General features: G+C 34.8%; 1 protein-coding gene across 1 annotated transcript; it reads right to left on the reverse strand.

The window, feature by feature from the left end:
• Positions 1-185: 185 nt before the first annotated feature.
• btbd3a (BTB (POZ) domain containing 3a) lies at positions 186-9,052 on the reverse strand. Its single transcript, XM_056456532.1, has 5 exons — positions 8,965-9,052; positions 7,864-8,061; positions 5,599-5,689; positions 4,241-4,359; positions 186-3,702 (listed from the first exon to the last, which is right to left on the reverse strand). Exons 2-5 carry the CDS (start codon positions 8,004-8,006, stop codon positions 2,670-2,672), a joined length of 1,386 nt encoding a protein of 461 aa, XP_056312507.1. The 5' UTR covers positions 8,007-8,061; positions 8,965-9,052; the 3' UTR covers positions 186-2,669.
• Between the last annotated feature and the right edge of the window lie 9,059 nt (positions 9,053-18,111).

An 18,111-nucleotide genomic window follows, 5' to 3' on the forward strand; every position in this document is an offset into this window, starting at 1 on the left:
AAGTGAGTGACACACTTGCACATTGTGTCATAGACAACAACTATCGCACACCCCTAAATTGTAGGAACTGACATTATTTTTAGCTGACATGCTCTTACTGAAGTCATTTTCAGAAATTCTAAGACACGTTCAACTCAAAGCATCACAATCTCTGTTCTTCACTAAATAAGTGAAAAGTGAAAAATGAAAATTTGGTCATTTCCTTAACTTCATGTTATAGTGTTAAGCTTTATGTACAGTAGATGATCAAAGACACAGTAAAAGTTGTCATTTTTCTACTTGAATGTTTTTTAAACTAATTTATTCCTGTAACAAAAGCCTGATTACTCAAGTATTTCTTGTCAGATGATACTTCAGAAATAAGCATTTATTTTTATTAATGTTAAAAATAATTCTAATGCTTTTTTCCCACAATCCTTTACTGTAAGGAAGAACAGTTTAACACATTTATGTTTATTTACAATATAATAAAACATTAGAAATATTCTTAATGACACTTTTAATCAATGAATTGTATCGATGAATAAAAAAATAACAATTTGAATAAAAAAAAAAAAACACATTGTAGACTTAAAGGGATAGTTCACCCTAAAAATAAATAACATTTACTCACTATTTACACTAAAGTGGTTCTAAATCTGAGTGTCTTATAAAAAAAGGGCTGTCGTGATACCCTTCATTCATGTTACGATACTATACCAGCTGAAGAATCGTGATAACAAGTAGCATTGCGATACTGTAATTCATAACTCAAATCTATGAAATAAAGAAAATTGTCAGAAATACTATATTTTATATCAGTGTTTCCCAACCCTGTTCCTGGAGGCACACCAACAAGTACATATTTTGGATGTCTTCCTTTTCTGACCCATTAACTTCAGGTGTTGGAGTCTCTTCTGATGTTATGATAAGTTGATTCAGGTGTGTTTGATTAGGGAGAGGTTGAAAATGTGTACTGTTGGTGTGCCTTCAGGAACAGGGTTGGGAAACACTGTTTTATATAATAGGCCTACTTGAATTGAATTAATGATTCCTTTGTTTATTTTGTAAATAACTGACCAATAAAAAATACATTAAAATAAAAACACAAATTTTACCAAATGAAATTTGCATTAATAATAAAATCAGCATTTATGCAACTAAATTAGGCTTTATGGAGTGGTCAAAAATTCAGTTTTAATGTTTCCAGTATCTATTGTCAGCTAAGTAATTAAAAAATTAACTTTGTGAGTTGCTCTTTTAAAGAGATTGTCGCAGTTGTTGTAGCTGGTAAATCATATTGACAGGAGCAGAAATGAACTGATTCAGATTCGATCTGAAGTGTCAGAAAACGTGCACTTTACGCATATGTAAAATGCATGAATTCTACAGTTTGCAACCTTAAAGGGCTCCACAGACTATTCAAATAAAATGGTCTATTGTTGAACAAACGGGTGGGCATGTTAGTTACTTTTCCACATGCAACATTATGTATTGTAGATAGACCGTTAATGATTATACTACTATTTACAAACTACAATGGCACCGTCAGTATTTTGGAGCCATAGTATCACGGCACTACCATAGTACCGTTAAACTGAGCAACCCTAGAAAGAAGTAGGGCTGTTAGATATGGAAAGAATGCAATCTTAATAACTATTTTCCATATTAAACGATCACGATATATATTTCGATACAAGTTGTTAATGCTTCAAGATTTAAAAGAGTATCCCAATAGTGACTGAAGCCAGAAAAATTAGAGAGTCCATTAAATGACATAACATATTTTCGACCAATACATTTTTGGTGGCCGAAAATTCGGTACATGTCAAACATCAACACACTTTTAGATTCTCATTGTTGCACATTTCTGCTGTGTGATTGGCTCTTAGATCAATATGGAGTAAAACAGTCCAGAGCTTATCATAGTTATTGACATAATATTATATTGAATGGCGATTAAATTTATCAGCCTAGCTCTAGAAAGTAGATGTTTTGAAGAATGTTAGAAACTGGTAACCACTGACTTCCATAGTAGGAAAAAAAATGGTATGGCTACATAGTATTTAATTCAAAAGGTTAAACAATTTTTAAAACATCATCTTTTGTGTTCAACAGAAAAACGAAACTCAATGACAGAATTTAAATTTTGGGTGAACTATCCCTTTAATTTATTAAGCTAAATTTTTTTCAGAAATTCAACTGACCTGCATGAAAAAAAACAAAAAAATAAATAAAGAAAATGTTTATAACTAAATGAGGTTGAGTAAAATGACCAAACTTTCCCCTTTTCCTTTGTGCTTCTAACAATTTTAACCAGGGTTGTCAAAAGTATCGAGTTCGGTACCAATCGGTACAAAAATTTTAGAAACGTTAGCACTCGGTAAACAGTGATGAACTGATTAACTTCACAGCCAGTCACAGTCATTTCTGTTTAGCATGTGAATACAATGGCCAATCAGCCAACGTTAAAGTATGTGCTCAAATGCTAGCAGGAAGTGGACGTTTTTAAAATGTTATTACCAAATTCGATACTTTTGACAACCCTACTTCTAACACAGTCTATATATAGATTGTCAGTAATCTCTACAATTCTTTTTGCAGCCTTTGTGCAAAATAAGAGCAGCACTTCATTAAGGAACAGAAACCTTTTGTTTCTGATTAATCCTATAGCAGACTCTCGCTCTCTCTCAGGCGTAAAATATGAGTTCGGGGATCTGGCCACCCTGCACACCCGTCCCGTTGGTGCTGTCGGACGAACACTGGAACTGGAAGGTCACCTTACCACACTGCACCTCTGTCATGCCCTCCTGGCCAAAATAACTCAACTCGTTGCCGTCCAGAATGACGCTGGCCGTGTAGAAAGTATCCGGCTCGATCTGCACCGGATACTCGAAGAACACCGGGAATGTGTTGCTGGAGCCGTCGGAGAAATATTTGATGATGGCGATGCCGAGCGTGACTCCCTGCCGCTTCAATTCAATCTTGGCCTGGTACTCTGCTGAACCGCAGCTAGAGCCGTACAAGCCAAATCCAGCAATAAACACGCGTTTGTCTACGGCGAACTGTATGCTATCGCAACGTCCGCGGTAGCGCCATTGATTGCTACGATACGCACACGATTGAAAACGATGGCACTTTTGCGGCGTTAAACCTTTCCGCGGTTTGCACACAAACTTAAGCTCGGGTTTTTTGGCTGCTGTGTACCATAAGAAAATATCATTGGTTTCATTGAGCGTTAGCACCCCTGATTGCGCGACACCGTTAGCGAAATCATCAAGCGCCATCGCAGGGATTCGTATTAGATAAATAGCCTTTCCCAAAACAAGTCGCTTGTTTTCGATTGTGGGTTGGAGTTCCTGTCGGTGGCATTCGGCTTCAGCCCAGCTCAACGTCGCTTCGAAAACCACCATCTCTTTAGCGTTGAGCGTTTCACGCCGCAGGATGCTTTCTAATGTTTGAGTGTCGATGTCGCAGAATCCTTCAGAGCGGAGCGCGAGTTCAGCCTGCGCGTCGATTACCTCCCAGCAGCGCTGCGTCAGGTCGGGCTCCTCGAACAGGCAGCTCTGGGACAGCAGAACGCAGGCGTTTCTGGCGCTCAGGCTGGTCTCTAGAAAGTTGACGCAAGCGCGGGCTAAATGGGGGACGATGTATTTTTTGGCAGCGTACAGTGTGGCGAGTACAGTGTCTGCACACAGGTCGATCTCGTCACAGTAGATGTACCTGAAAATAGAGGGAAAATGTTCAATCAATAAACATATACTGTTGAATGCTGCTATATTTGAAGCAAAAAAAAAAACAAAAACAAACGGTAAACTAAAGTTATGTTAATTTGAGACAAATTTGAATTGGAAGATGTATTAAATTTAAAATGTGTTTGTCATTTTATTAGAAATTTGTAATTATGATTTTTTTATAACATTTCTATTAGTTATAAAAAATTGTGTTTTGATTATAAAAAAAACTAATAATAGAAAATTTCATTGATCTACGTATTAAAATGTGTTTATTTTATTAGAAAATTTTCAGTTTTAAAAAGTTTCAGTTTTAAGTAAAATTTTAAAAATATTTCTGAGACAAATTATTTTATTTTAATTGAGAGAAATATTGACGTCCAATTAACACCGCTTTAGTTTTTATATACATTTAATTCAACTGTTTAACGATAGATAGATGGATAGATGAATGGATGGATGATGACAGACAGAAAGATTTATGTCTTTTAATTCACGTTTATTAGCTAGTGTCTATGTAGTCATACTTCAGCATGGCGAGGAATGAGGCTGGCTCCACATCAGGGATCCGGATCTCATCTTTATCTTCAGCCAGTTCTCCATAAAACATGGCATGAAAAACTGAGCTACCCACAGCCAGGACATACTGCCAGAGCACAAGAGATTACAAGCATCAGTCATTTACTGTTATATTTATTCATACGTTTTAACACTTTGAGTGAATCTTATTAAATACAGAATACATTTCTTTTTTTTATTTTGATTACTTCCCCTTTCATAGCTTTGAAAAATAGAGCATTACAACAGTAACAACAAACTCGTTGGTTTGGTTCCCAAGGGATCAATATGTTTTAAAAAAAAGAAAAATTATCGCTTAAATGCAAAGCCAAGCCAAAGCAAAGTCACTCGTGAGATAAAAGCTAAAAAATGCAACAACGTAAATGATCACATAACAGGTTCATGAAATTCATTATTCTGTAACTTGGTGATTCTGTAATAGTACAGTGTTTTTTGAACCATGTTATTAACATGCAAGTATTTGAACAAATCTGCTCTTGTAATTGCACAATATATCCTTTAAGCATCGATATCGCAATGTGTGCATCCGCAATAGTCACATCGCAGGACCTGCAATGTTGAGTTGGGATTATAGTTGATTATAATCAATACAGAGTTGAATTATAATGGAGTAAAAATGGTACTTCACCCAAAAATTTTACTTTACTCACTATTTTCAAACGTTTACACATTTCTTTTTTATGTTAAACACAAAAAGATGATATATTAATAACTCAAATGTTTGAAACAAGTGAGTAAATAGTGAGTAAATGAACATTTGAGAGTTTAAAACATCCGGCCACAAGAAATTATAGTGTTTGTAATTTTAATAAAAATTACATTATATACATTAAAGACTATGTAGTGTTGATTGTTCAGTATCTGTACCTGAATACTGTTAGACTCTCCAATTCACTTTAATCTTTGCAATATTTTACACATCAATGCTTGCAAGTTATTTGTTATAATTCGAGATCCAATCCCCTACAAATCACCCCAATCGATCTAAAATAAATAATTCTTTCCAAATAAAGCTGTATACAGAAGAAATACAAAATATTGCAATGTCAGACTTTCCCAATATCATGCAGCCCTAAACTATAGTAATATAAACAAATTACCCAATACTGTAGTTTCTACAACTACACGGTGAGTATATACACACATATACTGTGGCATTCATTAAAAATAACCATTTAAATACTATAATACATACAGTATAATACTCTTTACCATAGTATAGTTCAAAAACACAACAGTATTCACTATAAATTACTACAGTATTTTTTTCCCCATGTGGGATAGCTCAATGCTGGTCATTTTGTACCTTGTGTCCTGGCACTTTCTGGGTTCCTCCTGGAGGTCCCACCACAAAATGAATATCGGCCATCAGCTCGTTGTTGAACATGACTGAGTTTCTGAAGGACAAATGAATTAAATGAAAACACTATTTTGGAGCAACTACTGTAAATATAGGCATAAAAGCATATATATTTTTTTAATTTTTATCTAATGCCATGTCAGCAACAATGGCTATTTTAATGGCAAAAACAATTAATTAAAAATAAATACAATGTACAAACAAATACAAGAATTACCAATAAATAAATACATAAATTAGATATGATTTACAGCATAAGAATTGTTTTAATCATATATTAAACACTTTGCTAAATACCTCATAATAATTTAATTAAAAACTCAAACTATATGTGTACAATAGCACACATAAACATAGAAAGTACAATATGCAGTGACATACTTATACAACTGTCCATGGCCTTAAAAAAAACCAAGCGGCAACCCCCTACTCCCTCATGAAGCAAGTACGGAAGTAACTGAAACCGCAATTCAGTGAAATTCGGCTAGTCCTGGCTCCATAAGAGCACATTTCTATTCACTGTTAAAATGGCCACTGTTAAACTTTACCGCAGAAAAAAAAAAGGTGTTTACAGCATGGTACAATTAACGATTTTGGTTCATATAGCTAATATTACCCTTCATGTAAACTGTGAGGGAGTGAATTTTTCTCATCCGAACTCATCCGTTTCCTTTATATTAAGACTGCATAATTAAGGGCGTGGCCTCTTGAGTGACAGCTTGGTCTCGCTCGTCGCCATCACTTCACCTCAGCTGATTCCAGCTGATTAGCTGCTGAACTCGGCATAAACATTGTATTTTTTTTTTGTTTTATGTGGCTTTACACAGTCAGTTGCTTTTTGGAATTATTTGTTACAATTATCAGGTGATTTGTCATGCATGTGTGCTCAAACCATTCACGTGGCCTCCATTTCCCAGGTGAGTGAAAATATATACTTATATACCCTCTCTATAAATGTATTTGTTTTATTTAAGATCATTTATATTTTTCTTTAGAACTTGATGCACTCCAGAATCTGACAGATTGATTAGCTGTAGGCTCTAGAACAGCCATCTGAAACGTTTTTCACATTGTTATGCCTGGATTTCATCTATAGCCTTGCATTTACTAACGCAGACTATATTTTTAGCATTTGTAAGTAATTTGCGTTTTCCTCCTGTAGAAAAACGTCATAATAACAATGTTTAGTGGCTCAATGTACCACAACAGTGTTTTTAAAAGACTAAACACTTTATTGATGTAGTGTACAGCCAAGCACATGTGATCAGAACACAAACAAGTTGCAGGTAATGAAGTACTAAGCGTTTCTCCTAAAGAAAAGCCTGTCTAAGCAAAATGCTAGCAGGCATCTGTAGCTCCGCTCACGCTCCACCTCTTTGCCCTTGTTTGATATCCTGTGGTGGGTGCGATGACGCGCGAACAAAATGGCCACACCAACTTGTAGCTTCTTTTGCTTTCTTCAGAAACCTATGGGTGACGTCACGGATACTACGTCAATATCTTTTAAAGTCTATGTAAAAAAACAAAAGTACTATCAATAAGAATCTAAATTATGGAGTATAATAAGAAAATATAATAACAAATAATAATAAAATATAATAATAAATATAAAAATAAAATTGGGCAATTTTAGATATAGAAATAGAAGTTATAGCTAAAGAAAAAAGACCAAATATAAAATATCGAAGAAAAAAAACTTTAAATATGAAGAATATAGCTCCAGAAAATAAAACTAATTAAAAAAAACAAACAAAAAAAAAAAAAAAACTTAGAAAGCTAAAGCTGAAATTACATAATTGCATACTATATAGTTCGATAAAAACAGTATGCGAGCCGAGTAGTATGTCCGAATTCACAGTATTTAAAAAATTCTATGCGAGAAGTACCCGGACGACCTACAACTTCCGGGGAGATTCTGAAGTGCGCATAGCATGGGCGCTACACTATGCCGAGATGCACTGCAAGAGAATTCATGAATGGGAGGGAACAACACAACTCACGCGCGTAGGTTACGTGATGACAAAATGGCAGATGTAGTATGTCCGAGTTCCATTCATACTACTCACATTCATAATGTTTAGAATGTACTATTCTAACAGCTGAGTAGTACATTCAAATTCAAATGCAGTACCTACTGAGTAGTAGGCGATTTCTAATGCACCCTAAGACTTTTTTTTTAATGTTTTATATTTTGCATAAGGGGTGAATCACCTTTCTCTGATCGTGGGATACAAGCCTTGCCAGTTACATCCCTGAATGGTGTTGTTGTTGCTGACGTTCTGCTGCTGGAACTGCTGGACGGCGCTGGCACTGACAGTGGGCAGTTTTTTAGTAGGGAACAGCTCAGCGGCCATTTTACCAACACATGTCAAGTCATAAGGAGGATTTCATGGCAGAGGATCTGGCAACCTGGACAAACAGGCGGTAAAAAAAAGACTATCAATCAATTTAGGTATTCTGAATGACAAAGAGAAATTGGATGAGTATGAATACTTACTTTTAAACATTTACACTTATTTAATGGGATAGTTCACCAAAAATGGAAAATTCTATCATTTACTCACCCCATACTTGTTATAAACCTTTATGAGTTTCTTCTGTCTAACACCAAATAAGATATTTTGAAAAATGTTGAAAACCTGTAACCATTGACCTGCATAGTATTTGTTTTCCTACTATGGAAGTCAATGGTCAGCCATCTTCAAAATATCTACTTTAGTGTTCAACCGAATAACGTGACTAGTAAAGGTTTGGAAGCACTTGAGGGAGAGTAAATAGTGAGTAAACCATCATATTTGTGTAAACTATTGCTTTAATAGCATGGATTTATATTACAACGTCTGTATTTAATGTCATCACTAGCATCCACTTAACCTTTTGTTTTTATTTTAATATATGAGTTCAATATATTCTCATAAGTAACGTAAACTACATTTAACATGCACTAAATAAAGCAGTTTACATTAGAAACCAAGTGAATTCGGATTCACTTCAGGACTTATAAACAGAGGTAGCAATCACAGCTAACCAAAAGGAGCTATCCTCATTTAAATACACAAAGAACAGTAACAAATATTGTTTATAAATTAATACTAAAGCTATAAACGCATGCATTTAGGTAGATATGGTATAAAATGTGGTATACAAGCTTACGGATGGAGTTCAGATTCATATGCAAGCAACAGGAAATAAACAAAAACAGCCAACGGGCTCACAAACCTCCAAAGAAAAGGCTAAAAAAACATAGCAATAAAATACAATTGTGACACGCCTGCGCTAAACAATTAGTAACAGTTAGTTGGTCGTAATTACCGGAGGTTGATTAATGCAGCGGCTTTAGTGTTTGAGTGAGGAAAGTTTGCAGCTGGTTTACACATCAACATCCTCCATGATCGGAGGATCCGCCTGACCGACTGCGCATGCGCCGTACAAAAGGAGACCTTCGCAAATAAATAATAAAAAATAAATCGATGATAATATAACAGATGATAAAAAACGTATTAATAAATTGCGTTGTTATTAGCATTAGCATTGTTATTATTAGGGGTAGTAGAAGCATTGGAAAAAAAACAAGAAAATTCGTCTTGAAGATTGAAGTATATACTGTATTTAGTTGTTTATTCTTTCGCGTTTACATTTAATCAAACATATATTTAAGCTGGTTGCCAGTTTAAGAATTATATACAAAATATTTATCTAATGCTAATATCTGCTTAGGGTTAGGGTTAGAGCCTCAAACGTATGTTAAGTGCAAATACTTAAGCCAACCAAAAAACTTAACGTAGTATATATATATATATATATATATATATATATATATATATATATATATATATATATATATATATATATATATATATATATATATATATATATATATATATATATATATATATATATATATATATTTGAACAACTTGACGCTCACAGAGCGAATGAACACCACCAGCAGGTGGCACTTGGATGCAAGGTATTGGATTACAGCTAATGCTAATGCATTTCTCAAAACAGTACAAACAGCAAAACCTAGTTGATAACCTGCAAAAGCGTGTCACTTGCTCAAAATGGAGTGCTCATTCCTAAAAAACAAGTACTGATGTCAATGAAAGTGTCAGTGTCATCAAGATGAAAAGTCCTGCCACCATTGCTTATTGACAAGATAGTCAAATGGCTTTGTCATGTTTTCATTATGACAGTTTACTCTGTTGTTCATTTTTTACAATGCAATAAAGTGGTTTTGGTGCATTTCTCACAACACTATTTACGTTTGCACAACAGTTCATGCATTTCTCAAACAATTAGTCATTTGTGCACATCATAGTAGCAGTTTCTCATTCCTTCCAACAAATTGCAAATGTTTTGGACGTGTTAATTGCTTTCATACAACTCTCTGCTGTTTTATAACATTATCATTCGCTAATGTCATGTCAGTAAAAATTAACTAAACTTGTGAATGCTGAATAGTCACTCCAAATTAAACTAATAGTCCTCATTTCATTACTTGAGTCATTACATACAAAAATGTTGAACTAGTTGTCAAAATCTGTCAAGCAAATTTGATAAAAAAACTTTTTTTCCTGAAAATGTCTTCTAAACTGAACAATTTGATGAATTTACAGACCTTTGAATGTTGTAGGTTCAGTTCCAATATGTACTGCAACATTGTTTAGATGTGCACAGCTCTACCCAAAGGAAGTTTATGTTTGTTGTAAATAAGGCTGTATTTATTCTTTTGCAAAATGCTATGAATAAATTAGAATTGCAAAGAGCAAATGCAGTAAAAATGTGAAACACACATATTCAGTGTCTTGTACTCAGATACCTCACTAAATGCAGTGATGTCGAACTTTACTGTAGTTTTTAAATGGCTGTGCAAATAGTATATAGTGCTGTCTTGAGCATTTTCAGGAAGTGTCATCAAAATCTGACATTTCTTGTTCATAAACAATGATGTCAAGACTTTTCATCTTGATGACACTGACACTTTCATTGACATCAATACTTGCTTTTGAGGAATGAGCTTTCCATTTTGAGACCCCCAATATCCTCTGAGGTGGTTATAAACATACAAAACCTGCACACAACGTCGCATACACACCAATAGGCCCAAGTATATTTTTAGTTTAATTTGTTTATGTATGTGAGTGCCGTAAAGGTGTCAGAAAGTTTAACCTGGTGCCATAGAACCAATCTGCACATGATGTTATGACTGTGTCTTTAACATAATGTAATCACCCCAGGGGTCACAATGCAATTTTAAAAAATCAAAAGGTTGTTTTGTTTATGTAATTATCAACTACTATTTTTATATTCTGTAGGTTAATAGTTTAATAAAATTAATTTATTCTCACTGTTCCAGGACCCCTTGGGGGGACCTGACCCCCACTTTGGGAACCACTGAGATAGATAGATAGATAGATAGATAGATAGATAGATAGATAGATAGATAGATAGATAGATAGATAGATAGATAGATAGATAGATAGATAGATAGATAGATAGACGTAATTGTATTCTTTTTCTTAGTTTATTATAACAGTTTTTGGTTATAATAATTGTTATTTTTAAAATAATTGTAAATATAATTTTTTTAAATATTTTTTGACTAATTTAAAAAATGATATGTGTATTGTCTATTTTATATTAATCTAAATCACTTTGTTTTTATATCAAATGTGCTTTTACTTAGATTGTATAGTTATAAGATAAACATGTTCATTAATTTTCTTTCCGCTTAGTCCCTTTTTCATCAAGTGTCGCCGCAGCGGAATGAACCGCCAACTTATCCAGCATATGTTTTACACAGTGGATGCCATTCCAGCTGCAACCCATCACTGGGAAACATCCATAGACACTCATTCACACTCATACGGCCAATTTAGTTTATTCATTTCACCTAGCGCATGTGTTTGGACTGTGGGGGAAACAATAGCACCCGGAAGAAACCCACGCCAACACAGGGAGAACATGCAAACTCCACACAGAAATGCCAACTGGCCCAGCCGGGACTCGAACCAGCAACCTTCTTGCTGTGAGGCAACAATGCTAACCACTGAGCTCACCGTGTCACCATGATAAACATGTACATAAATAAATTCTAATATTGTAAGAAAAAATATGTTTACAAAAATTTAATGTTAGAAATGCTTTTAATCCTAAACTAATTTTTAAGTTAAGTTTTCTGTTAACTTGTATTTTTTTATATTAAACATTATATTATATATTATATTTACAGTAAAATGACGTTAGGTTTATATAAAACAGTCTACTTTTATATTGGGAAACTACTGTATGTAAAATATGTGGATTTTCCCCCTATATATGTATATGAAGGCAAAATTATTAGCACTCTTGTGAAATTTGTATTCTTTTTCAGATATTTATTTCCTATAATATATATTTTTTTTCTCTGGAGAAAGTCTTATTTCTTTTAGTTTGGCTGAATAAAATGAATATAAGAAAAAAGTAAAACTCCTATGGTCAATATTATTAGCTCTGTAAAGAAATCCTTTCATTCAATGCGCTACTAGTTACTATGTAACTAGTAAAACATCATGTACTGTGATCATGGCAAATGAGTTAGAAATGAGCTAAAACTATTATGTTAAAAAACTTCTCTGTTAAACAGCACTTGGGTAAATTTTTAAAAGAAAAAACTATTTTACAGGAGGGCTAATCATTTTGCCTTCAACTGTATATTGTAGTCAACATTTGAAGTGGATCAAAAAAGTTTCTCAAAATTATTTCTAAGACAAGAATGGGTGTTGATGAATAGTTTTATGGAGATGGCACGGTCGCTCTGTGGTTAGCACTGTCGCCTCACAGCAAGAAGATAGCTGGTTTGAGTCCTTGCTGGGTCAGGCATTTCTGTGTGGAGTTAGTATGTTCTCCTCGTGTTGGCGTGGGTTTCCTCCGGGTGCTCCAGTTTCCCCTCCAGTCCAAAGAAAAAACCCATTGACCTTACTTTTATAATTGTGCACATAGTTTGTTTATTTAATCATTTTAAGTCGATGAATTTGCTCTCTTTTTATAAGTAAAGTCAACCTATTTCATTTACCGTGCGTATTGTTCCTCTAATTAACGATAAATAAAAACACATGAAGAATTTTCATCCATGCATCTTCAACCTCAAACATGGAGGTCAAAGTGTGCGAAATTCACAGCCTACGAAGAATTAGTGATAAAATAACAAAAATCTGGTGGCATGGCTGGAATCCCACGGCCAGCAAACCTCTGACTGAACATTGACCCTGAAAGCAGCTTGACTGCAGCTTAACAGCAAAAACAGCAGCAGGAATGCACCGCTGCACGGATGCTTTACGTAATCATTTACTAATTACACTATAGAGCGGGGGATGATGGGTAACGGGCCTCAGTTAGACACCGGCAGGCACCGACATAATGGAAGCCTCCATAAAACAAGCAGCACTTTTATTGTCTGGCCCATTGATTTGTATCTCTCAGGCCATTTAAAGGCCATTTCGAGGTTTTTAAACCCAGGAAATGACCATTGTTTGCCCATCTACTGTATAGTTATGGTAAAAAATGGTGTTCGAGTAGAGTCTGTCCTGTGTTTTGTTCTGAATTCATGGAGCCATTCAAAGCTGGAGACAAACATTTTAGTTTTTCGTAAAGTTTGAGATTAAATATGTATTATTGTGAGTGTTTATACAATATATATATATATATATATATATATATATATATATATATATATATATATATATATATATATATATATATATACAGTATGTACACACAGTGGGTAGGAAAATATTCAGACCCCCTTAAATATTTCACTCATTGCAACCATTTGCTAAAATCATTTAAGTTCTTTTTTTTCCACATTAATGCACCCCATAATGACAGAAAAACACAGAATTGTTGACATTTCTGCAGATTTATGAGAGAAGAAAGACTGAAATATCACATGGGCCTAAGTATTATTTAGTAGAAGCACCTTTTGATCTAATACAGCCATGAGTCTTTTTGGAAAAGATGCAACAAGTTTTTCACAGCTGAATTTGGGGATCATCTGCCATTTCTCCTTGCAGATCCTCTCTAGTTCTGTCAGGTTGACTGGTAAATGTTGGTGAACAGCAATTCTTAGATCTCTCCAGAGATGCTCAATTGGGTTTAAGTCAGGGCTCTGGCTGGGCCATTGAAATAAAAAATTTAAGGGGATCTGAATACTTTCGGGCGACACAGTGGCTCAGTTGGTAGCATGATCACCTCACAGTAAGAAGGTTGCTGGTTCGAGTTCCGGCTGGGTCAGTTGGCCTTTCTGTGTGGAGTTTGCATGTTCTCCCCATGTTGGCGTGGGTTTCCTCCGGGTACTCCGGTTTCCCACACAGTCCAAACACATGCGCTATAGGTGAATTGAATAAACTAAATTGGCCATAGTGTATGTGTGTGTGTGAGAGTTTATGGGTGTTTCCCAGTACTGGGTTGTGGCTGGAAGGGCATCCGCTGCATAAAACATATGCTGGATTAGTTGGCGGTTCATTCCGCTGTGACAACCGCAGATTAATAAAGGGACTAAGCTGAAAATAAAGTGAGTGAATGAATTAATGTATTTTTTATAATTGGCTTACGCTCATTTATTTGTTTTTACTGTATTTCGATTGACAGCAAATTAAAAACACTTTTTCAATGGCACCAAAATGATTTTTCCCAACAACAATGCAACAATAATACAGCTCATACAGTAAAAATACAATTTATATTAAAGTTAAAAGCTGTCTAATCAACAAAAATCCCTAACAGTGCTGTAAAAATCAATTAGTTGACTTTACTTAAAAAGTCAGTAAATAAAAGTGCATAAATGCAAAAATGTAACTAATCACTTTTGCAGTGTAAAACATCCTGCAAAACACAGTAATAACCAGAAAAATGTGGAAGAATTGGTCATTTAGCCCGACGATTTGAAGTTTTCCACTAATATTTGATCATTAACCCCTATGTGCTGTTGAAGATCTTTTCATTCACTCTGTGGTGATTTTTTGGAGTCTTAATAACATTTTGTTATTTATGTTTCAGCTAGCAGAATGACTTTTGGTGACAAACCTTATTTTGACACATATTTTGAGAAAATGCTTCGATTTAAAAAAAAAACCTCAACGATATACTCTGGGCAAATTTACTACCCTTTTGTTATATTCGGGATGAAAACATCCACTGAATTAAACTGCTGGAAAACTGCATCAGATCATTTTTTTTTTTCAAATTTCTTTGCATAAATCTGTTAATCAACCACAATCCTGATCAAAACTACTAAATTTTTTGAAAATGACAGGATTTTAACTCTTTAATTGCCAAATTCATAAATGATGTGACTGATTTGGTGAAAAACACACGCAAATATTTTGATGATTTATCACAGTTTTGGACATGCGGACGATTAGTAACATGCATTGTTTTTGATTGATTTTCACTTTTTCTCCCTAATTTACTGTTGGTGGCTGTATTTGCCCCATTGACTTCCATTATAACCACATTTTTTGATTGCAAAACATGGCACCATGTAATCATGCATTTTTGATTTTTGGTGGTTTTCCCTGTTGGGAAGAGATAAAATTAGTAATTTTTAATGTTGATCATTAGTTGGCACAATTAACCCTTTAGATAGGCCTGTGCAAAAAAAAAAAAAGATTTTATATGGAGTAAAACAGCCAATTAAAGTTTGTATATGTGTGTCTGTGAGAGTGACCTTTGTGCACTTACCTTGATGTGTCTGAGAAAATCAAAATATGCATTTCAGCTCTCAGATCAACATGGAGTAAACAAAAACAAAGAGTGTGTATTTATGCACCATCAAATGTGGTTATAATGGAAGTCAATGGAGCAAAAACAGCCACCAACAGTAAATTAGGGAGAAAAAATGAAAATCTAACAATTGATCAAAGCCAATGTTGTTACTAATCATTCACATTTCCAAGACTGTGATGAAAGGTTAAAAAAATCCAGTCCACTATTACTTTTGATGTTGAAAATACGTCATTTTGTGTGTTTTTTTCACCAAATCACTGACATCATTTGTGAATTTGACAATTAAAGAGTTAAAATCCTGTAATTTTTAAAAACATTTAGTAGTTTTGATCAGGATTGAGGTAGATTACCAGATTTCTTCAAAAAAATGTGAAAAAAAAAATTATCTGATGCATTTTTACAGCAGTTTATTTCAGTGGATGTTTTCATCCCGAATATAGCAAAGGGGTAGTCAATTTGAACAGTGCACAAGGTTTAAAAAGTATAAAATAATTTTAAATTGCAAAAAAAAAAAAATAAATGATGTACACTTTTTTACAGACTTTTAAATTTTTATTTGCAAATTTGTTCTGTAGACAATCAAAAAAAGGATATCGCTTAATGGGGATAATAATATTGACCATAAATGTTTCTTAAAAAATTCTAAACTGCTTTTGTTTTAGCCAAAATAAAACAAATAAGACTTTCTCCAGAAGAAAAAATATTATCAGACATACTGTGAAAATTTCCTTGCTCTGTTAAACATCATTTGGAAAATATTTTAAAAAGAAAAATCACAGGAGGGCTAATAATTTAGACTTTGACTGTTTTGACTTTTTCTCCGACTATATCTCAGCGTACACTTCTATTCTCTCCAGTAATGCTGTCTGATTGTCAGCTTGTTTTGCAGTAAACGACATGCACACGCATTCGACCCCGAAACCCCCAAGATCGCTTTCAGCTCCTCCAGTGAGCAGATTGGCCAAAGTCAATTAGAAGTCTATTACAATGAAATGCCGCTTATGGAGATAAAGCATGAATTAGCGGTGCTAACTCTCCCTCATTCACAGCCTCTCTCTTTCTCTTTCTCCATGGAGTTGGCATTCATTGAGCTGAATAATACGTCTGATGCCTGGGAACTGCAGCGTTTGGACTGAACACATGCTGTGATAATGGAGGGCTCTGTATTCATAGCTGCTCAGTTCCTGCCCCTTGTATTGTGCGTGGGCTTTCTCAGGGCTCTATGTGTGTTGTGGAGAAGGAAAGGGTGGTAACAGTTTTTTGGGTGGAGGGTATTGTAGTTTTTTTGCGTATTGTTCATTTGGCTGCGAGTGAGGGGAACAGACGGCACACCACAGGTGGGTTTTGGGGGGGCTTTCAGTGAAGTTTGATGCTTCTTTTTCTCATATCATCCATTGTTATTATCTCATATATTTATTATTGCATGTTCTGCCAGGAGGTTCAGTTAAAGGCATTTCACTGACTTTTTCCTTTTCAGAATTTCAGTTCGTTTTTTGTATCTAAAGGGGGTTCTGAAGACATATCGATTGGATGGATGGGTGGATTTATGGATGGATGATGAAATATAGATGGATGAATGAACGGATGGATGGATGTATCAATAGATATATGGGTGGATATATGGGTAATAGATGATGGATGATGGATTAATGGATTGATTAATGGATGATAACACTGTCTCTTTCTTTTCAGAATTTCAGTTCTTTTTTGTATATAAAGATGGTTCTGAAGTTGGATGGATGGATGGATGGGTGGGTGGATTAGTGGATGGATGATGGAAAGATGGATGGATGGATTTATGGGTGGATGGATGGAAGGTTGGACGGATTGATGATGAAAAGATGGATGGATGGATATATGGGTGGATACATGGATGATGGATAGATTTATCATAGATGATAAATGGATGGGTGGATGGATGGATGGATGGATAGACAGCAGGATAGATGGGTGGATGGATCAATAGATATATGGGTGGATATATGGATAATAGATGATGGATGAATGGATTGATTAATGGATGATAGCACTGTCTTTTTTCAGAATTTCAGTTCTTTTCTGTATATAAAGATGGTTCTGAAGTTAGATGGATGGGTGGGTGGATTAGTGAATGGATGATGGAAAGATGGATGGATGGATTTATGGGTGGATGGAAGGTTGAATGTATGAACGGATATATGGATGATGGATAGATGGGTAGATTGATGGATGATAAATAGATGGGTGAATGGAGGATGATGGAAGGATGGATGGATGGAATTATGGGTAGATGGATGGAAGTTTGATGGATAGGCCGAAGGATGGATGGATTTATAGGTGAATGAAAGGATGGGTGGATGGATATATGGGTAGATAAATGGATGATGGATTGATGGATGAGAAAATGGATGGATGGATGATGGAAAGATCATGTATTGATTTACGATGGGAGGATAGATGGATGAATGAATGGATGTATATATGGGTAGATAAATGGATGATAGATGATGGATAGAGGATAAATGTATGGATGGATGGATAGACGGAAGAATGGATGTATGGATGGATGGGTGGATGGATGGGTGATAGAGTGATGATGGATGGAAGGATGGGAAGATGGATGGATTGATTTATGATGGAAGGATGGATGGTTCAATGGATAGATAGATGGATGGATGGATAGATGGACGGAAGGATTGTTGGATATATAGA

The sequence above is a fragment of the Danio aesculapii genome, chromosome 1 (assembly GCF_903798145.1).
Source record: "Danio aesculapii chromosome 1, fDanAes4.1, whole genome shotgun sequence".
NCBI classification, from domain to species: domain Eukaryota; kingdom Metazoa; phylum Chordata; class Actinopteri; order Cypriniformes; family Danionidae; genus Danio; species Danio aesculapii.